Below are 23,770 nucleotides of genomic sequence, written 5' to 3' on the forward strand. Positions count from 1 at the left end.
TTCTTCACTGCTGCCTAAAAACATCCTCAAGTTTTCCCCATCTTTAAACCTCACTTTGCTCTGCTGTACTCTTAAGATACCATTTCCTTCCACTATGCCTTCTGTAACTTTTCCTCTCTTGTTAAAAATTCCCCATCATCTTAGATTTCTTCTTCTCATACTCTTTCCCTTTTCTGGTACTCATAGAAATTTAATTTTCTCCAGAAGACCCTTTAATTCTGGAATCTGCTCCAGTGCTGGTGCTTCTTTTATTCTCCATGACTGTTCAAGTTTGACAAGGAAACAGACTTCTGGCTCCCCACCACCACTTCTGGACTGTTTCTCTGCTGCCATCACTCAGCCACCTATCCATGCTTGAGGTTCATTTCATTTGTCCAGATCTTTTTTGCCATCATCTACTGGCCTCTAGATCACTCTTCTTCCTTCATGAAGAAGTGTGGTTCCTGGCTCAGTCTTCTCCTCTTTCCTTAGTCCTTTCCCTCATACTTGAGAATTTCAATATCCATGCTATTAGGCATTCTATCATCTTTACACAAATGACTCCTAGATTTATATATCCCTCTGTAACTGGATTTCTAAACTCCTATACTGCATTACTATATCTTCTGGACACCTCCATCTCAATATCCCATAAGCATCTCAAACTCATGTCCAAAATAAACTCATTTTCTTCTCGCACCTAAATCTGCTATTCTCCTGAATTTCTCATTTCTGCTGAGGGCACATCAGCCTTGCAGAGGCTCGCAGCCCTGGACTTCCTTTACTCATTCCCTTATCCCTATGTTCAAACAGCAGCCAAGTTCTGCCTTGACAATATTTCTCATACGCCTTTACTTCTTTCACTCACATGAACACCACTGTAATTTACACTTTCAATAATGCTTACTTGGACTGATGTGATAGGTTCTTAATTGGCCTTCTTGCTTGTAGTCTCTCCTCTCTCCCATTCACCAAATAATTCTATAGAGAGTTCAACTGTTTGAGCTCTCCTGCTCAAAATCATTTAGGGATCCCCTATTGCCTCTAAGATAAAACATAACACTGACCTTTAAAGTCCTTAATAATATAGCTCCTACTTTCCTTTCTAGTTTTATTTCATATTACTCCTATTCACACACTGTCCAAATTATACTACTAACTCTTACCCCAACTGGACACTCTATTTCTCACTTTGGTCAGGTATGACAAGCCATGCCTGGAATGCACACTTTTAGAATCCTTAAAGTGATTCTCGGTTCAGGTGTCTTCCACAAACAGTATTTGCTTGTACTCTCTTCTTCCAGAGATTACCTTTATTCTACTTTTCTATGTATATGCTGAATCCCTCCTGTTGAATATAAGCTCCTTAGAAGAGTTCTATTTATGTACCCCCAACAGCTTGCATAACAGTGCCTTGCATGGAACAGGCACTGGATAAATATTTGTTGAGCTGAACTCCCAAATAAGCCTAAGTCCCAAAAAGGAAGCTAAGTGACTTGAAGAATCTGGAGGCTTAATGCAGGAAAAGATAACAATTTGTGAATTATTTGAGGCTCAGCTAAATTTTATTTTTAAAACTATTACTCCAGGAAATTAAAAACTAAAGTTGTTGTTTTGTTTTTAAATACGTCGAAGTACAAGTGACACTGCTTCTAATACTGCCAACAGATATATGGAGAGTTCTCAATAACTATCCCAGAAAGAATGGAATAATACTTTAAGAGTCTGGACACAGATGTTTTCATGACTGCAATCAAAGAAATGACTGGCCAGAGAATTGAAGAGTTCCCTAAAATTATGAAAACCTCAGTGGTAGAAAAAATATCTGCTGATTGAAAAAAAATAGTCCGACTCTGGTCACATGACTGCTTTTTGGAAGCCAAGACCAAAGACACCCAGTCAAGTTTTAACACATTAAATTCCACTGGTTTATTGTGGTAAACAAATAGCTAGAAAGCCAAATATGGGGCAGGGTACATGAATCAGAGAAATTGTGTGGTTTGTAAATGACCACATAGAACATTCAAAGCAGTGTTAGGAGGTGGAGAAAAAAGACTTGTAGTGAGTGACTGAATCAGCATCATAGAATCAACATGCAGTTCAGATGTTCTGTCTATGGGCAATTATCCATGGAAAGTCTCCAGAATCTTACACCACTGCTTGTGGAACTTGCTGAGCTGAAGCCACAGGAATTGGACAAGTGAAAGACCACCCAGCATTTCTGAACAGTCTGTTCCCTATATATTTGCAGAGATAATTTTCCAAACCAAATAAATTGCTGGTGGAGAACCTGCTATAATATGTAAAAATAAGAAGGAATGAGGTTAGTGGCTACTTTGTAGAGCCAATGTTTTCAATTTTCTGTCTGTTCATTGGTAGGTGAAGTGTTCTGTTATTTCTAAGCAAATACCTATTTTCCTCCACTCTATCCTGAAAGAATTTTGTTAGGTTTCAAAAAGAATGCTGAAGTGGCACTCTCTTCTGATTTGAGGTTGGTTCAATTTCAGGGTTTTGGTAAATGAAGGAAAAGAAAAGTTGCTGAAATTAAAAATGAGGAGTCATCTGTATTTTAGCAAAATATACTTCTGTACGTTAGCAAAATGAACTGTTTAATAGAACAAGTAGAGGTTAAGGTAGAAACAAAAAAAGAGGCAATTTATTTAAAAGCAATAGTGCTTTGGAAAATTTTCAGTAAATATATAAAGGGAGACAGACAAGAGATAACATAAAGTATTTACTTTGTTGACTGATGTACATGAGGCAGGCTTAAACAATTACCTGGACTCAATGAGTACTTATAAGACACATTAAAAAAAAAAAAAGACAGCTAAGCTGACTTCAATAAAAATTTAGATTTACTATGTCATTTTCACAGAAGCTTCAGGATGCTGGGAGAGAAAAAAGTAGGTATATTTCTGAGCATTAAATTAAGTGCCTGCTCTAATATTTGACAAGGATTGACTTACCATAATTCTCTTCATAAATATGATTTAATAACATACAGACCCATAATCTTTCAGGTAAAATGAAGCTAAAATGCTATCTATTTCCAGGAAAGCGTCTCTCTCTTATTTTTAAGGACTATATAAGGGAAAAATAAAACATTTATATGATATCACTTTTCTGGGTTTGTTATTGAAAGTAATGAATTCTGGGTTATTTTTATTTTTCAAAGCACTACTCTTTGTAGGGAGCTTTACATGTCCATAAGAGTCTACACATTCTCTCCAAAGATTTTTAAAGTACCTAAAGAATTCAGGATTAAAGGAAGTAAAGAAACCCTAAATTCTAATAATGATTAAATCATGAGAAATTTTGTAATTATAATTATTAGCATAAATAGGCATCTTTTACAAAATATAATTAAAGCAAATCCTGAAGAGTTTTTTCAATCTCATCATTTGAGACTAAGAATTTATTTGAGAATTTGGAACTCAAAACTTAAAAAAAAAGCCTGAATGTTAAAAATTATATACTTACTAAAACAGCGTTTATTTATCTTGAGGAAAGAAAACAATATTTCAAATAATTCTAAAGAAAATTACTCTAAATTTGGAAATACAGCTTCACATTTCTGTACATTTGCCCATACAAAGTCAAAACAACAGAAACATAACATGAATGGGGGACAAGAATACATTTTATGTGACTTACTGCAAAAAGGCTTCATTTACACCTTCCAAAAACTCAGAACAGAGGACTTCCTTGGGCTCATCTCCATGGTAGGTAAGCAGAGCCTCCAGCAGAGGTAAGATATCTGGCAAAGTGAGGAGTGGGACACAAAGCAGGGACATGGCCTTTACTGGTCTGTCTGGAATTCTGATAATAAGAAATAAGATAAATAAATACACTTTCTTTAAGACCATATTTAATCATGGAATTATAAAATATTTAGACTGAAAGAAACCATAAGATACCTGTTTCACATTCCCAACTTCAAGCTGGATAATCCCTAAACCATGATAATCTATCTCTCTTACTTTTTAAAAGAAAATTCTACGGCCTTCTTTTGTGACCATTCCAATGTTAATAACTCTCATAAAACTGGGAATTTAACTCATACTTTTACTTTGTTTTGTCCTCAAAGGAAACAGAATAATGGCTATATACCATCATTATTTATCAGACATTTTCTATTATGTGTAATGTTCTACGTGGGAGAGAGCAGAAATGTTTTCGAGATAAAGTTAACTAACCAAACGTTTTTTGTTTGTTGCTAAGTCATTTCAGTCGTGTCCAACTCTTTGTGACCCCATTTGGGGTTTTCATGGTAAAGATACTGGAGTGGTTTGTCATTTCCTTCTCCAGTGGATCCATTCTGTCAGGCAAGCAGAGGTTAAGTGACTTGCCAAGGGTCCCACAACTAGGAAGTATCCAAGGTTGGATTTGAACTTAGATCTTCCTTCTCCAAGGCCCAGCGCTCTATCCACTGAGCAATTCTGCTATCTCTGAATAACAAGGAGGAGTTATCTTTAATGATAAATGTAAATGCATAGGAAATTCATTGACTAACTTCTATTTTAAAACTAGATGTACACAGAAAATTGAAATAAGAGCAGATAAGTGGAGAGTAAAAGCTAAAGCATGACACAGCCTTGCCAGAACAGTGTCCACAGGAATAAAATTCAGAGTGAACTGAGACAGGTAAAGGAAACTATGAATAACAAAGAGGAATATATGAGTCAAATTTATAAGAATACAAGTCATTCCCCAATGGTCAAATGGTCAAATGATATCAACAGGCAGTTTTCAGATGAAGAAATCAAAGCTATCCATGGTCACATGAAAAAATGCTCTAAATCACTACTGAGTAAAGAAATGCAAATTAAAACAACCTTGAGGTACCACCCCACACCTATAAGGTTGGCTAATATGACAGAAAAGGAAAATGACAAGTGTTGGAGGGGGTTGTGAGAAAACTGGGACACTAATGCATGGTTGGTGGAGTTGTGAACTGATCCAATCATTCTGGAGAGCAATTTGGAGCCATGCCCAAATGGCTATAAAACCGTGCATACTCTTTGATTCAGTAATACCACTAATAGGTCTGTATTCCCAAAGAGATTAAAAAAAAGTGGGGGGGGAAGGACCTATTTGCACAAAAATATTCATAGCACCTCTTTTTGTGGGAGCAAAGAAATTAGAAATTGAAAGGATGCCCATTAGTTTGGAAATAGCTGAACAAGTTGTGGTATATGATTGTAATAGAATATTATTATGCTATAAGAAATGACAGGCAGGATGATTTCAGTAAAATCTGGACAGAATTACATGAACTGATACAGAGTGAAGAAAGCAGAACCAAGAGAACACCATACACAGTAATAGCAATACTGTATGATGAACAACTATAAATGACTTAGCTATGCTCAGCAATACAATCCCAAAGGACTCATGATGAACAATGCTATCCACCTCCAGAGAAATAACTGATAGTATCTGAATACAGATTGAAGCATACTATTTTTCACTTTTTTTTGGTTTAAGTTTTCTTCCACAAAATGACTAAAATGGAAATGTTTGACATGATCACACATGTATAACCTATATCAGCTTGCTTACCATCTTAGGCAAAGGGGAAGGGAAGGAGGGGTGGAGGGATAGAATTTGGAACTCAAAACTTTAAAAAAAAAGCCTGAATGTTAAAAATTATTTTTACATGTAATTAGGGAAAAAATAATTTTTTTTAAAGGAGGGGTAGGATCACTTTTTCAGGTGAATAAGACAATGATCCCTGATTCCCTAATGAGGGAAAGAGGGCAGAGATACTCAACACTTACTTTGCTTCTGTTTTCTCTGCCAAGGAGAGTAATTTTTGACTAGAAAGTACTAAGGTAAAATTTCTCAGATCATTGCCCTAATTATCCTTAGGGAAAAGGACATTTAGTTCCTTTGATGGGCTCAAATGAACTGAAAATGACTTACGAGATTGCTGAGTCACTGTCAGTGACCCACAGAAAATAGGAAGGGTATCAAAGAAGTGGAAAAGAGTAAATGTTGCCCTTACCTTAAAAAATGGAGTAGAGTCTACAAATTATAGACCAGTGCATTTGACTTGTATTTTGTCAAAATTCTAGCTCTTATTATTTAATGGATGACTACTAAACATCCAGAAAAGGAAATGATCACAAAGGAATGTAGCTTTGCTCTGATCGATACCATGACCAGCTTTAAAAGAATGATGGTGAAGCATGTTTCCTGGCTCTCAGCAGACACATGTAGACTAGAAGTTTGGAATAAAACCTAAGTTTTCAAAGACAGAGAGAGAGGTATTCTCTCTTGACTTATTTGTTACAAGGGGCAAGGCAAGGAGGAGAATGAGATGTGGTGAGTCAGTGGGAAGTGAGAGATATAGGAAAGAGTATCAATAAAACAGTTAAAAAGACTTAGAGAGACTGAAATAATTATGATATTTTATAAGAATTACTTAATTTATTAAATTGTAAGCAGATTCAAAGTACATTTAATTGATTGCACTGATCTTTAATGTTATTTCTATTACTTTTTAAAAAAATTTAATACAAAAATGGGTCGTGCCAGACAAACTGCAATTCTTTCTCAATTACCTTGTTTTTGGCATGCATGCATGCATGCATGAACTAACAAATAAACAAAAGAACCCTTTAAAAAATCTCTTATATTTTTCTCATGGATGAGATAGAGATATGAGCTAGCCAATAATATAGCTACTAATAACTTTTTGTGGTGGCAAAGAATTAGAAATTGAAAGGATGCCCATCAATCGGGGAATGGCTGAACAATTTGTGGTACATGATTGCAATGGTATATTGTTGCGCTATAAGAAATGTAAGCAGGATGATTTCAGAAAAACAAAATTATGTTGCACCGTAAGGTTTGCAAAGCACTTTACAAATATTACCTGATTTGAATCTCACAACAACCCTGCAGATTGGTGCTATTATTACCCCCTTTTTACACTTGAGGAAACTGAGGCAGTGGTTAAATGACTTGCCCAGAGTCACACAGTAAGTTTCTGGGGTAGGATTTGAATGCATGTCTCTTGGCTCCAGGCCTGTGCTCTATCCACTGTGCTACATAGCTGCTCACAAATGTAAAGATGGCTGAATTACTGGACCAAAAAACAAAGGAATCATTAATGGTTCTCTACTAGATGGAGCACTACAAGAATTTGTGCTTGTGCTTGAGCTTAAGTCTAACATTTTTATCAGTGATGTGGACAAGGCATAGGTGGCAGGCATGATTAGTAATTCCGTAGACGATGCAAAGCTGTGAGGAACAGCTAACACAGTGCTTCATAAGGAAATATTAGAAAGTTCCACCAAATATTTTAAGATGAAATTCAATAGGGTTAAGTGTAAAGTCTTAGATCCAAAAAAAATCCACCTGTGTAAGATGAGAGAGACATGGCTAGACAACAGTTTATGTAAAAAGGTTCTAGAAGTTTTAGGGTCACACAAACTCAATTATTAGTCAATCTTGGTGTGATATAAACAGCATCCCACGTGTGGAAGGCACTTACTAAGTTTAGAGGGGAAAGGAATAAGCATTAATACAGCACCTACTGTGAAAGAGGCACTGTGCTAGGCACTCTCCAGTTATTCTTTCATCTGATCCTCACAACAACTCTACACTAGGTAGGTGCGATGATTATTATTCCCATTTACAACTTAAGAAACCCAAGGCAAAGGTGGAGTGACTTGTTCAGGATTACACGGCTTGTAAGTGTGTAAGGTAGGATTTGACCTCAGATCTTCCTGACTCCAGGTTCTCTATACCATGACACTAGCTGCTTCAAATAATAAATGATCTTGGCCAAGTCACTTAACCTCTCTCCGGCTGGATTTTCTCCTTTGAAAAATAAGGGGGGCAGCTAGGTGGTGCAGTGGATAGAGCTCTGGCCCTGGAGTCAGGAGGACCTGAGTTCAAATCCAGCCTCAGACACTTGACACTTACTATCTGTGTGACCCTGGGCAAGTCACTTATAAGGACAATAACTGTAGTACTTCTTTTATAAGGGCTGTTGTAAAGGAAAATAAAGTGAGGCATTTATTGAGCATTCTGCAGACTTTGTAGCGCTATGTTAAGTATCAGCTGAAATGAATGTGGTAATCTAAAAAGCAAATGAGAAATCAGGATGGAGGCAATAAAGTTTGATAAGTATTGAAGCACATACTGAAATCTAGAGATGTGTGACAAAAGAGACCAATGCTTGAAAAAAGCATGGACCCATTCCCTGAAAAGGCAACTGAGAAAACATCAATCGCTTCCCATTCATATGGCTGCTTTCCATCTTCTACAAAATCTCTACCAAAATAATCTACATATTCATCCAGGGTATCCCTGATGGAGAATGAGAAGGGAACTGTCAAACTTTTGCAAATGAAACTGTATAGCAATTAGCACTCTTCCCGAGTGGAACTGGCTGCAGTAGGAGGGAGTGGTTTTCCTCCTCACAAGAGGTCTTCAAATAGAGTCTGACTCAGGCCACTGGGTGAGCATGGTGTGGAGGGATTATTCTTCAACTAAGCAGCCTCTGAGGCCCCCTCCAACTGTGAGACTCTGAAAAAGGCAAGCCCCTTCAATGAGAGTACTGTCTAGATAGTTGGTGGTGAAGGGGATGCAGCGCCAGATCCAGAATCAGACCTGAAGGCCTGAAGTCAAAGCTGGCTTCAGATAGGTAAGATACTAATTGTTCAAACATGGGCATGTCACTTAACCTGTCAGAGTCCCTCAGTCTCCTCATCTGTAAAGTGAGGATAGTGTAGTACCTCCTTCCTAGGGTTGTTGTGAAGACAAAATGAAATAATATTTATAAAGGGCTTTGAAAACCTTTAAGCACTATATAAATGCTGTTATTATTGCTATTGACTAAACCACTAAATGTTCTAGAAGGTACTTCAGATAAAGAGAAAAAATTAAAAAATGATGGAATGGTCAAGGACAGGAATGGTTCCAAAGCTTTTGCTTTGGATAAAGGTGGAGCCAAATGTTAAAGAAACATATAATTAGCAACATAAATTGTAGAAATTTTGTAGTAGTTGAGAGTGGCAGGAAGCAAACGAGCTTCCAACTCCTATGTAGCTGTTTCCATTGACCCCTTTCCCCCCTCTTCCTCACTGTCATCCTCATCTCACATCACTCTGACACCTTCTCCCACTGTCTCCTTTTTTCACTCAAATTTACTTGGATGATAAGGTGGCCTTGCCAAAGTCAACCCACTGCTTTGATCCCATCCCTGTCCCCCTGGCCCCATACTCTTTAGCAGATTGCCTAATGGAATCTTTTTACATATTCATCATATGAGTATAATTATGGTTTTTTCCTAGAATTTTAAAACATCTATCTCAAAATTTAACTGGTTCATTTTAAAACTTGGGAGGTACCTACATTTTTCGAATGCTAAATCCATTAAGATGATTCACTCTGAGTTCAGTCACTAATGATAAGACCATCTGTAAAACAAAATCAGTGACAGGTTAATACATGTTGCAAACAGGATGAGATCAATTCTGTTTTGGTGATGTGAGTGGCATTTCCGGAGAGGTTTCACTCCCCAAACCTCTCCATTTGTTTTATTTTGTCAGAGCCATATGAAAACTGCACCAAGATATATTTGGTTAACTGTGATTTTGTTTAATGTCCATGCTATCTTATTTCTGTTTAAGCATATGAACAAAAATTAGATTGGCTTTCTTAACTGGCAAAAACTTGTTCTCTAGGACAAGAGAGGTTTGAGGGGAGCGCTTTGGGTGAACTAAAAAAAAGTAATCTGTAAATGTTTAATGCTTAAAGTTTTCAAAGGACTCATTTGATCAACAAATACATGAAAATCTTGGCTTACTTTTTATTTTATCTTTCCAATTTTCTTTTACTATGAACTTTATAAACACCAACAAACAGAAATATAAATGTTTCCATATACAAAGACTAGAAAGAGGCTTGGATAAGAAACTATGACTCTATTACAGATAGAATATTAAGTATATATTAAATTTAAAATGAGCGACAAAATTGTGTGGTTAATGATTTTACATGTTTATTTTATATCCTGCTATTTTACTAAAGTTGTTGTTTCAACTAATGTTTTAGTTGAGTTATTAGGCTCTTGAAAGAAGTTGTCTTATCATCTGTATTCAAGTTATAATTTCATTTTTTTTGTCTTATGCTTATTCTCCTAATTTAGTCTTCTTGTGTTAGTACTATTGCTAACATTTTTAGAACTATATCAAATAATATTTCCTATAGTACTTTTTCAAAATTACACAGTAGAGATTATTCGATGAACATTTTCGCAGCAAAGAACATAACTCTATCACTAAGCCGTAGTATTATTTATTTTCTACTATAACATGAAATCTTAAAAAAAAATCTAAGCATTTCTAAAATGTAGGATTTGTCTAATGCTACCAGGCACTGTTTATATGAGTCAAGGAAGCTTATACTAAAACATTTGGATGAACAAATGCGCTATGTTTAAATTTTTAAAAAACTTAAGATTTAGTATAGTCTTTCCAGGCTTCCTTCTCCCTTTTCATAAACACCTCTTTCAAATTTCTTCCTTAAATGGCCATATGTATGTCCAAGGTAAGAAGATATAAACAGAGCACAGATAAACATCCTTCCTGGAGTAGTGAAATATTTCCATTTACCTTTCTACTGATTCTGTGTTTGACAATGGAAACTTTAATACTAATAAAGTACTCACATTTTTTAGCAATTTAGGATAATAATCTGGAGACGTATACCCAAGAGCTTGACTAATAGTTCCAACCTCATTAGGTCCAAGTTTGGATGATGAAAGTAGATGGCATAATAAACTCTAAAAGAATTATTGGAAAGAGAAAGAATTAATGATCTTTAAAAAGTGTATGTTTCTTATACCTCATAGGCAGAGTATGGTCTATGCAAATGGTCTAGTCCAGTAGCATCAAACTCAAATAGAAATGGAGGCCATTAAACTATGCATAAGGATCTTTATAGGCAGCATATTGATCTAGAAAACTACATATTAACCTTATTTATGTTTTACTGTATTTTGATTAAATATTTCCCAATCACATTTTAATCTAGTTTGGGCTGTACTTGGGGAGTATTATGGGCCCTTTTTATGACAAGTCTGGTCTAGTCTGTCTGGCAGATGGTACCTAGTTATAAGCAGAAAACAGTGTAATTCAAGACTTGAATAACGGTGAATTTAATTTTAAAAAAATTTCAGCTGACATAATTACACTTTTAAAATGTGTGATCTAACATCAATTTGAAATAATAAAATTCCTTTCACTAATTTAGAGACAAAAATTTTACTAGCTTAAGGAGAAATCACTTTGTTTTAGAACCTTTTTCTATCATTTTAAAAAGGTGAGTTCTGTGGAAACAGATATTAAAAATACAAGACTGTATCCAAAGCACATTAATTCTACGAATTCCTTGAAAGAGGGGATGGGATTTTAAAAAGGAGAGTTTGAGAAAGAGGGGCAGGCAGAAAAGAGAAGACATCTCTGGCACAGGCAATGACATGAGCATGAGAGAATGGAGGCATAAAAAGGAGTGAGCACATATAAAAAAATGTCAAATAGTCCATTTGGGCTGGAAGGGGTTGTTATGAATCTAGCTGAGGAGAGAAGACTACCTTCACACATGAGAAACAAATGGAGAATATTAACTGTTTAAGTACATGTGCTTACAAGAACAAGAAAAGTTTTGGGGAAAGATATCTGTATGGGTTGGAATAACTGTGAAGGATTTGGGAACTTAAATTTAGATAGGTAGAGAAGAGATGGGAAGCAGAAGGAATAGATAATACAGGAGAACAAAGTATAATTCAGACAACAGAACCTGGTAATAGGGTGGACTGCATGAAGGACAGCAAGGAACTGTACTTTTACTAACTAGAATGTAAGTTTTATGTTAGGGACTTTAGGAATAAGGCTGGACAAATAAGACAGGGAAAACATGAAGAGGAGGTCTGAGTGGATGTTTAAGGAATGAGGAATCACTCTAAATTTATGACGTCAGGAGTACCAAGATAAAAAACGTATCTGTGTCACAAATTAATCTGGCAATAGTATGAAGAATGGATTGAAGAACAGAAACAGCGAGGGGAGGGGGGAAGAAGTGATGAGTCAGGAGATTATTATTAAAAACTAGGCATGAGGTTGCAGATCATAGGATCATAGACTTAAAACTAGAAGAGGCCTTCCTTAGAGAGGATCTAGTTAGGACCTCCCTCCCCTGCCATTTTATAGATGAGAAAACTGATACATAGATGTAGATGTAGATGTAGATATAGATATCTCATAGAACTTAGTAGAGACATAAGGCAGGTCTGCCTTTTTTAATGGGTTTGAAGCACTGCCAGGATTACTTGTAGGACAGTCGTTTCTGTCTGAGTGATTAATATTGAATGACTGTGAGTTCATAACTTAATTGAATATTAAAAAACTAGATTTCCTCATCTTTTCACCCTATCAGCAATGGCAAATAAAATCTGAGTTTCCAAACTAATACGGTAAAAAGCTGAGTTTTTTTTTTCAAAGATCCTACAATATGGGAAATAGAGTGGAACAAGCACTGGCTCTGAAGTCAGAGGAATTGGATTCGAACTCTGAAGTCAGACCTTAAGAAAATCATTTAACCTCCCTGGACCTCAGTGAGGAGACTGGCCTAAGGTGTCTCTTAAGTCATGTCCCAGTCTAAGTCTGCTTTTTCCTACTGCCCTAACATGAATGAGAACCAATGTTCATCTAGATGAAACCATGGCCTCAATCAAACTGAGACCTGTGAAGGACTTTGGCTTAAAAAGGCCAAGGTCCCCCACTGCATCCTGGGCCATATCTGATCCATATCTGCCCACTGGACCCAGATGGCTCCAGAGAGAAAGTGAGGCTGGTGACTTTGCACAGCCCTCCCTCACTTAAATCCAATTCACTTGCATGTCATGAGGTCACGGTCCTCCTTGAGAACAAAGAACAAACAGCAGCAGCAGATGAAACCATAAACATTCATCACAAAAGAAACTTATAAATCCATATACAGCTTTATGTTTCTTTATTTAGCATTACCTCATTATATAATATCTATAACAATACATTAAATTTCTTTTAAAAACATTTATATGCATGTAAATATAGCAAGACTAATTTTTTTACTGCCACCTAGTGGCATAAAGCCTAAAATAATGAAGAACAGAAGGTACTTTGGGGTCAGGACCATTGGTAAGGAAAAAATTTTAAATGGAAGAGACAGTAAAAGGAGTGAATAATAGTAAAGCTTCTAACTCAGAGAGGCTAAATACTTAATAGCATAATAATCTAAAATAGTTTAAGTGTGTGCAGTGTAACTAAGCTGCTGGGGTAAAAATATCAGCCACCACATTATCACTGGGGTCCTTATCTTCTACAGTATCATTTTTATCTATCTAAAAGAAAAATTTTTTTACAAAGGAAATTCTGGTTATGTAAAATAGAACTTAATATTAATGGCATGAAAGTGAATTTTCACAAGTAGAAATTATGAAATATCACTGAATGTATGGCTGGAAGACATCTCAGAAGCAACTTAATTCAACTCATGCCCAGAAGGAATCTCTATTATAACCTATGACAAGGCAGCCCATTCTGCTTTTAGATAGCTCTATTTGTGACAATGCTTTTCTTGACTTCAAGCTTAATTTTGACTCTGTGTAGCCAAACAGCCTAAATTTAATCTCAGATGACAGCCCTTCAAATATTGATAATAGCCATTGTGTCCAAATAATCTTCACATCATGTAAACTGAAGGCCCCCTGCCTTTCTGGCTGCCTTCCCACTGAATAGTCTTCAGCCTGTCAGTAATAATTTTTCTACTGCCACCTAGTGGCATTTGCCAAAAAAAAAAAAAAGAAAGAAGAAAAAGAAAAAAGAATGGAAGATATTTTGAAGAAAAGCACTTTGATAAGAATAAATTATTAAGTAGAAGAGTCAATATCAACATATAAGGTAATGAATGCAAAAATAAAGGTTCTGACTCAAGAGAGTCTAAAGATGCCTTTTAAATTATAGTGCCCAAATGAATAACCATTTATTAAGAACCTATTCTGTGGCAGATATTGTGCTAGGTGCTGAAATAAGAAGACAAAAATGAAATTGTCCTTGCCACCAAGAAGTTTATATTCTATTGAGAAAACAGCATGTTCATAGACAATCATATGCAAAATAGGGGGCAGGTAAGTAGCAATTGGGAGGATGAGGAAAGCCTTTTCAGTCTGATCATTCCACTATAAGATCATAAGATTTAGGGCATGAAGGGACTTCAGAGGTCATCTAGCCCAACTCTTTCATTTTATATGAGGAACTAAAGAAGGCCCAGGTCCAGAGGCCTTAACCAAAATCACACAGGTAAAATGATAAGCTTTCTTTCTCACATTTTTCTTTGTGAACTTTATAAATCTACAAAACAACATTGAGTATTGAAAGGAACTTGAGGATGAGGTACATTTTTACTTCTGATAGATCTTTGTTGTTGCTGAGTTGTTTGAGCTGTGTCTGACTCTTCATGACTCCACTTGGGGTTTTCTTGGCAAAGATACTGGAGTGGTTTGCCATTTCCTTCTCCAGCTCATTTTACAGATGAGGAAACTGAGGCAAACAGGGTTAAGTGACTTGCCCAGGATCACATAGCTGGTAGGTGTCTGAGGCCAGACTTGAACTCAGGTCCTCCTGACTCCAGGCCCAGTGCTATTCACTGTATCCAAGCTATCCACCTAGCTGCTCCTCTAATAGATCTTAGAGAAGAATAATTCCATGCCACTGTCTAACCTATCATCCAGAAAATTTACAATGAGGTTGGGGCTCAGTGGAGACAATGTGTTCTGGAAAACAGAAAGGGCCGTATGGGAAGCAGCTGCGAGGAATATTCACACAGAAAAAATACCTTCTGAGGTACACTTAAATGAAATGAGACTGCACTTCTATATATTTTTAGTTTGGCAAATCTCTTAAACAAAACAAGCAAGCCTTGTTTGTTAGAGTAAAATGTAATAGTTTAGAGAATTTAAATGCACAGTTTTCCCCAATCATTCTTAAAATATTTTTCCCTTAATTGAAACATTGTTCATCCTATCTTAAACCCATCGGTTATTATTTTCATCGTGTACAGCATTTACTCATTCTTCAATCTAGGGGACAGGAAAAGGACTTGAACACTGGGCAAGTATTTTTATAAATATAACCATCTTCTGCTATGGTATTGCTCCTTTGGGCGTATTACTTTGTCAAATTAATGACAGGACTAAACTTCTAATTTCACTGGTATAGGGAACTCCTGAAATGAAAAAACCCTCTTTATAGTATAGGTCAGTACCCTGTCTGCACCCTAAGGTTTCAGAGAGTTAGTAAGAGCACTGACAAGTTAAAAGATTTGTCCAAGGTCACAAAGCCAGAATGTATTGATTTGGACTGGCTTCTGAGATCAACTTTTTATTTATCCACTATGCCACACCAGCCTCTCAATTAAGCTTTTCAAATGAAGCTATGTATAAATGAGTTATTAAAAATTTTCCATAACTAAGGAGTAAAATAAGCTTATTTTCTTAGTGTTTAAATTAACATTACACATTTTATATCCCCCCCCCAAAAAAAGCAATTTGCAAGTTATTTAGGACAACAATGTGATACAGAATAGACAAAAGTTTGCAATCTCAGGCTTCATTACGAGAAGCCCAAGCATAAGAGCAGGGAGATGATGGTCCTCTGCTCAGGACACACGACATGTGGGGTCCTATGTTCAGTTCTGTGTACATTTTAGCAAGGATCTTGAGAAGAGAGCATTCAAAGGAGCACAATTAGGGAACAGCGCTGAGATCATGCCTTATAATTATGACTGAAGGACCTAGAGATGTTTAGCTTTGAAAAGAGAAGACTTGGAGGAAATGTGATAACTTTCTTTAAGTTACCTGAAGGCTGTCATGTGAAAGAGGTATTATTTAGTCTTGTTCTTGGTCAGAGAAGGCAGAAACAGGAACGGATAGAAATTCCAAAAAGCTAGATTTAAACTTGATGTAAGTAAAGACTTCTAAAAACGAGTGCTGTACAAAAATGGAGTGGGCTGTGTCAGAAGATGATTTTCTCCTAAATGGTGGTCTTCAAAATCTGGACAATCATTTATTTAATATTTTGTCAAAAGTATTCTTATTCATGCAGGAGTAAATGGCCTCTGCATCCCCTCCAAACCTGAGATTCTGTGATTCTTTAACTGCAAATCCAGTGTTCTTTCCACTGTGCTAATGTCACAAAGCACCAAAACTATCTCAAGTGACATATTTGAAAAATGCTTAGTATGGTGCCTGGCACAGAAAAATGCTTATTCCCTTCCTCTCCTCTTAAACAAAAAAATTTATTTCAGCTAGGAGGCAGGCACAAATACAATAGTTTAGATAACTAAATTTATGAAAGGATAGGCCTACTAATTGCAACAATACTTCATGCCAAATTGCTTATCTCTCATTTCCTACTGATTTAATTCAACACATAGCTATAAAGCATCTACTATGTGCAAAGTATGCATAGATACCAAGACAAGAATAAAAGTCAGTTCACATCCTCACGAGGAATTTACAATCTACAGAATGCTATAATTTGAATACAGATAAGTATATTATTAGGCAGGGAGCAAGAGGGAAGGAAGTAAAGAAACAATAAAGATTTATGGGAAATTTTGAGGTAGGAGTAAACACTAACAACTGGGAGGTACCAGATGGTAACTGAACTGAGCCTTGAAGAAAATGAAGGTTTGCAAAAGGTACAGATAAGAAAGGAGTGTGTTATGGGATTGCCTGTGAAAATGGGTAGAGGTTCAGGATGGAACACAGAATGGCTCAAAGGGATTACTGAGAAAGAAGACTGGAAGGGTAGACTGAAGTCAGACTGTGGAGGGTTTTAAATATTTCTCAGGTTGGGCATTTTATCTTGGTCGGTTCTCATCCTTCATTTTCAAAGAGGACCAAAATGATATTACTAGGTTGAAGTCAAGACACAGAGTGTCTGTGACTGATCAGACCAACATGGGCGTGGAATGTTCTACCGCAGGTCAGGCACAAACAGTCCATCTGAATATTTGGAGTGCAGATGTCTCTTAAACTTGAGCACCTCATGTCTCTTTTGCAATTCTGCTTTGCTCATAGTGCCTTCTTTGATGAAGGCACACCATACTGGGTGGTCCTATGTTGGGTCTGTGTCTCCCATGTCTTATAATTGATTCCAAACTTCTTCAGGGAGACCCTGAAGTGTCCTTGTATCGCTTCTTCTGACCTCCACGTGAGCACTTGCCTTGTGTGAATTCTCTATAAAATAGTCTTTTAGGCAAGCTTCCATTTGATGTTCGAACAATGTGGCCAGCCCATAGGAATTGCACTCTCTGCAGTAGAGTTTGAATGCTTGGCAGTTCAGCTCAAGAAATGACTTCAGTGTCTGGTAAGATCTTACCAGATTATCTTTAGAGTCTTCCTAAGACAATTCAAATGGAAGCAATTCAGTTTTTTGGCATGGTGTTGGTAGAGTGTCCAAGTTTCACAGGCATACAACAATGAGATCAGCACAATGGATCTGTAGACCTTTAGTTTGGTAGGCAGCCTAATGCTTCTTGTCTCCCACACTTTCCTTTGTAATCTCTCAAACACTGAGCCAGGATTGGCAATGCATGTGTCAACTTCATCATCAATGTGGACATCCCTGAAAAGTATACTGTCAAGGTAAGTGGACTTATCCACAGAATTCAAAATCTCTCCATTTGGTGTAACCAATGGTTTCATGTATGGATAATGTGATGCTAGGTGATGCAGAACCTGTTTTCTTAGTGTTAATTGGTAAGGCAAAATTAGTACAAGCAGCAGAGAACAGATGCCTATTTTGTTGCATCTGAGCCTCAGAGACTGCAGAGTGCACAGTCATCTGGAAACAAAAAATCATGTGCCAATTCTCCTTCCACTTTAGTCTTGGCTTGTAGCCTTTTCAAATTAAATAATTTTCTATCAATGTAGTAGCTGACCTTGATGCTATTTTCATCCTTGTTGAAGGTATCTGACAACAATGCTAAAAACATCACGCTAAAAAGCATGAGAGCAAGCAAACAGCCTTACCTCACTTCACTGGTGACTGGGAAAGCTTGAGAACACTGGCCATTATCCAAAATCTGTGTAAGCACACTGTCATGAAATTGACAGATGATACTGACAAACTTCTCTAAGCAGTAAAATTTTGTCATAATTTTCCACAAGCCCTCATGACTGACAGTATCCAAGGCCTTAGTCAGATCTACAAACATTGTGTACAGATCTCTGTTCTGCCCCTGGCATTTCTCCTGGAGTTGCTGGGAAGCAAGCATCATATCAACTGTTCTTCTGAAGCCACACTGGCTCTCAGGTAGATAACCATCTTCCAGGTGAAGTACCAACCTATTAAGAAGAGCTCTGGCAAGAATCCTGCCAGCAATGACTAAGACAGAGAGACCTTCCTATGACTGTCACAGGACATTCTATTTCTTTATAGAGATGGACAATGGAGGCATCTCTGAATTCCTATGGAATAACCTCCTCTTGACATATAACTTTGAAAATTTCAGTCAGCTTTTGTATAAGCAGAAGACCAACCTGTCTTGTAAATATCAGCTTGAATAGAATCAGCACCAGGTGCTTTGCCACAGGAGAGGCGCCTAATGGCATTCAACACCTCTTCTTGAGTTGAAAGTTCAGCTAGAGAGGGGTTGACTTCAGCCTGAGGCATATAATCAATGGCTTCAGTATTGCTTGATGATGATCGGTTGAGAACACTATGGAAGTGTTCAACCCATCTCTCCAAAACTATGTCTTTATCACTAATCAATGAGGCTCCATCAGCACCAAGTAGTTGAGATGCGCCGTAGTTCTTTGGCCCATAAATAGCCTTTAAGGCATCATAAAAATCACTTTTGGTTGTGAAGTTTGGATTCAGTCAAAGGGCTGCACTTGAGGACCTAGACGGCCACTTGGGGCCTTGAGGTCAAAGGTTCTCCACCCCTAGTAGTCTCTCTACAATCTCTATATTATTTTTCTGAATAAACTAGAGTGCATAAACAAAATATCTTTATTTTCATTTCAAAATAAAACTTCAACTCAGTTTAAAATTTATTTTTGAGTTATACAGAGAGAATTTCTATAAACTAAAAACTTGCCACAAATAAACTTCCTTGGGATAGCACAGTATGTAAGTGAAGGCCTACTAGCTATTTCTTTAAAAATTAATTGAACATTATACCAATTTTTTTTAAATTAAAAGGAGACAAGTTAGTTCCTAATCTTTTTTGCACTTTAAAATCCTTGCCCAAAGCAAATTACTATACACCAATTTCAGTAGCTTTTTCTTTAAAATTCTGCATGCAGCGGTTTTTTCTTTTTTTTTTCCTTTTTAAAATTTATATGTCCCATGCCAGTCTAAGTGAAATGATGTATAATAAAAACCTAACTGCCCTGGTATTTTTAGAGCCTTTTTTACTATGAAATAAACACTCTGAAATCTGGAGAATTGCAGTGGTTAGGTCTGTAAGTGAGAAGGAAGGCTGCTCATTCAGAGAATGTACCAACTTCCATTGTTTACACAGCCTATTCTTGAGCAGGATGCTGACATAACACAATTCACAGAATTTCCACACTCTCGTCCAATCATAACAGTGTCTGCCATTTCTAATTTTGCTTACAGGACCTCTTGCTTGCTAGCTAGCTCACTCAGTTCTGGGAAAAAATACATTTATAGTTTATATATTTCTCTCTCATATATATATAAAAAAAATAGTTTTGCACATACCACATTAAAAGACTTCAGAAAATAAGATTAATGTAAACAGCAAAATGAACCATAAGAAATTTGTAGAGATATCTCCTCAAATTTCCCTAGAGCTCTTACCTAGTTTTTCCCTTTACCCGTCTCACATTCTACCTTTTAATTGTATTTATCATAGGAGAATTGATTTCAAATTAGAATGTATCTGACACTAAATTCAACCCATGCATTTTAGAGATGGAAACTGGGGTCCAAGGAAGTTAAGTCTCCCAAGAGTGGAGAGAGTGCTAGATTAGAAGTCAGATTTGGCTTCAAATACTACTTTAGACCCTTAGAATCATGACCATGGAGAATTACTTAATCTTTGTGACCCTCAATTTCCTAAACTGCAAAACAGATAATAATCTGTTTATTATTTTTACTAATTTTAATTATTCTTATTAATATTTTATTATATAATAAACAACTGGCTTTTATTATTTTATTAATATATTAAAATTAATTATTTTATCATTACTGTTATTACTAATAAGTAACTGGGGGTTGTTGTGAGGCTCAAATGAAAAATGTATGTAAAGCACATTTCAAAGCCCTAAATGTCAGATATTATAAGCAGCAGAGCTGTGATTTGAACTCAGATCCTCTGACTTCCCAAACAGAGCTCTTTCTACTGAACCATACTACCCTTTTTATTACATATCATATTGCTCTTGGTAATCTGCATGCTCTTTGATGGTAGAGACTGTGTCACTTTTTCAATCTTTGTTTTCCTAGCACATAGGATACTGCCTGACATATAGTAGATGCTAAACAACTGTTTTTAATTGAATTTTACTGTTTGTGCAACATATCTTGATATCTTAATGATACACATCACAATGTATAACGTGTATGTTGTTCAGTCATTTTCAGTCCTGATTCTTCATGACCCCATTTGGTGTTTTCTTGGCAAAGATACTGGAGTGGTTTGCCATTCCCTTCTACAGCTCATTTTATAGCTGAGAAAAATGAGGCAAACAGGGATAAGTGACCACGGTCATACAGGTAGCAAGCGTCTGAGGTCAGATTTGAACTCAGGAAGATGAGTCTTCCTGACTCCAGGCCAGGTACTCTATTCACTGTACCACCTGATCATGTAACATGTATAGGACAACATAAATAAAGGATAGCTATCCTAACTAAAATAAATAAATTTGCTTTACAGGAAATAAATCATCTTTTCTGATTTTTATTTATTATAAAATAAAAAACTATTTTCTCTCAGCCTTTCCCCCCTCATCTATGAAATGTGGTACTTGGATTAAATGACCTCTTAGTTCCAGCATATAGTTGCAGCAGCATTCTGATTCTAAAAAAAATTATCTTAAAGCAACACACATAACCCTACCAAACATAAACTTGTAGCACTGGACTATAAAAAGAAAAACTCCATTTCCCTCAAATACAAGACTCTCTCCCTCTGTAGACATCTCAGACAGGAAAAAGCAGCTTGTTCTGCACTTTTGGAGATCTTTGCACTGTGGAGGACATTTAGTACATTACCCCAGCTCCTAGTACAAAGCTTTGCTTTTAACAGGCTGCTTAAGAAATGTTGAAGGGTGTTTTTTGGTTTCTGGGTTATTCTGGTTTTTTGTTTTGTTTTTACCTCAGGAGTCAGGATCAAAGAAATTCAGAAGCAGGAAATGGAGTTTGCTAGCCAAAGGACAAGGCAAACACCAGGTGCTTGGAGTTTTCTGTTTATCAAGAAAAGATGGGCAGGTGGGTGAGAGTGGTGGTGGGGGGGGGTCACATGGCAAAAGAGATAGCTTTTTAAAGAAAAGTACACAACTGGTGAAGCTACTTCACTCATTTATTGTCTACATAATCCTTGAGAAAGGTTAATTAGAGGAATCCTAGAGAAGAAAGGACTCTAGGAAGACATTCTGTCTATCTTCAAGTATCTGTCACATGGAGGAGGGGAATCACCAGGAGCGATGGGTGGAAATGACAGAGGCAGATTTTGGCTTGATGTCAGGAAAACACCGAGTAGACTTTCATATGTTTTACAATGGACCATATCTAGACAAATCTCACACTTACATTCCTCACAAGCTACTCTTCCTCTCCCATCTAGATGCCTCTGTCCTAGCTCTCCCCCATTCCTACAATGTTCTCCTTTCTCAAATCTACCTCTTAGGATCTCTGGCTTTCTTCAAGATTGAGCCTTCTATGAAAGGCTTTTTCATGTCCTCCCAGATATAGGTGACTATTGCCCTCAGGAAACCTTCTAATGACTGATTAAGCACTATTTTCTTCTTTAACATCATAATATTTTATAGCACTTAAGGTTTACAAAGCACTTTACAAATATTATCACATTTTTATCCTCACAACTACTTGCTATAATTGTCATAATTTTTTACAGATGATGAAACTGAGGTAAACCAAGGTTCAGTGACTTGCCTAAGGTCACACAATAAGTTTAAGGCCAGCTTTTAACTCAGGTCTTCCTGACTCTAGGTCCAGCACAGTACCACATATGGAATCGACCATAAACTATTTTATCCTCACAGACACTGAATTTTAGACCTGGAAGAGATCTCAGTGGCCAGTCTAGCCCAATGTGGTGCAAAGGAATCTCCACTATAGCATTTCTGACAAGTGCTCACACAGCCTCTGCTTGAAGACTTCCAGTAAAGGGGGCCCACAAGGCAGCCCACTCCACTCTTGAACAGCTAAAATTGTTAGGATGATTTTCCTGACATCAATGTGAATTTTGTCTTTTTGTAACTTCCATCCACTGATCCTGGCTCCAACCTCTGGGGCCAAACAGAACAAATTTAATCCCTTTTCTATATGATAGCCCTTCAAATACAGGGAGACAGTTATCAGGACCCACTTCTTACCCAACTAACTCTCTTCTCCTGAGTTTCCTTTTCTCCAGGCTAAAAAGTCCTAACAGATCCTCATATGACATAGATTCAAAGTTCTTCACTATCTTGTTGTAGCAATTCATTAGAAGATAGACATATACTAATAGCTGACCTGCATGCTGTCTGCTTTAAAGAAACACAATAATCCATGCAGAATATGCATCTATTTTTACTTCAAGTTATTTAGTTTAGTCAGTAGCCACCCTGTTTGGATTAGGAACAGTTCATGGTACATATTCAAAAGTCTTCCTTCATATGCAGACAATTAAAATGGGTGAATTTAAAGAAGCATAACAAAATAATGGTGAGCTCTCTGTAATCTGTAAAATATCTCCCCAAAGGAGAATAAATATACAGAATGACTTGACTTTCCTAAATTAAGAGTCTGGGAATGTCCAACATAAGAACATGCATCATCAACAACAACAAATACTTTAATCCCAAGTAAACAAGAAATCAATTTAAAAAGGAATATAATTTAAAAAACCAGAAGAAACCCAAACCCCAAACATAAAAACACATATACATGCATCCCAATGTGGCAGGTCTCTCAGAATTCCAACTGAGTTTAACCTTTGTGCAACTTGCACTGGAAAAATATGCTGTGCTGCTACTGTGGCTAAGACCACACAGCTTTTTAATGGACCAGTTCCAAAGCTTGAAGTTCCATTTGCAAGACACTAACAAAGCCTTTGGAAACAGTAAGAAAAAAAGCCAAAGAACTCAGAGACTGGCAAGCCTTGAAGCCTATACTTATCCACAATCATGAAAAGTAATCCCAAGTCAAGCCCAGTACTCTCATTTTCTTTAAAAGAGTTCCATAAACAAAACTGCCATTTGTCTTTCAGTAAAAAAAGAAAAGGATGAAGATAGAGAGAGGAAGTGACAGTCTTTCTTAATTAAGTAAAAACATTTATGCTAATCCATAACAGGAATTATGGTTTTTTAACTAGTCCATTCTGAAATGTGTTAGTTTACCTCCTGTTGATTTAAATGTTTCTGAATAAAAAACAAATAATATACCCCTAAATGGCTAAGACACAGAAAGTTTTTATAAGGTTTCTGCTCCATTTTTCTGATAGCTAGATTTAAAAAGTTCTCAAATTTAAA

At 36.6% G+C, this 23,770-nt stretch overlaps 1 protein-coding gene across 2 annotated transcripts in view; it reads right to left on the reverse strand.

Annotated features, from left to right (window-relative positions):
• FANCC (FA complementation group C) overlaps positions 1–23,770 on the reverse strand; it is a 206,777-nt gene that overhangs the window by 79,089 nt on the left and 103,918 nt on the right. For both annotated transcript variants that reach the window (XM_020971702.2, XM_020971701.2), the window contains exons 5-7: positions 10,667–10,780; positions 9,349–9,413; positions 3,634–3,798 (exon numbers count right to left, since the gene is read on the reverse strand). In XM_020971702.2, coding sequence (XP_020827361.1) covers positions 3,634–3,798; positions 9,349–9,413; positions 10,667–10,780 — 344 coding nt within the window. The remainder of the gene's footprint in view (positions 1–3,633; positions 3,799–9,348; positions 9,414–10,666; positions 10,781–23,770) is intronic.

The sequence above is a fragment of the Phascolarctos cinereus genome, unplaced genomic scaffold (assembly GCF_003287225.1).
Source record: "Phascolarctos cinereus isolate Bilbo 61053 unplaced genomic scaffold, phaCin_HiC Scaffold_4;HRSCAF=312, whole genome shotgun sequence".
Classification (NCBI taxonomy): domain Eukaryota; kingdom Metazoa; phylum Chordata; class Mammalia; order Diprotodontia; family Phascolarctidae; genus Phascolarctos; species Phascolarctos cinereus.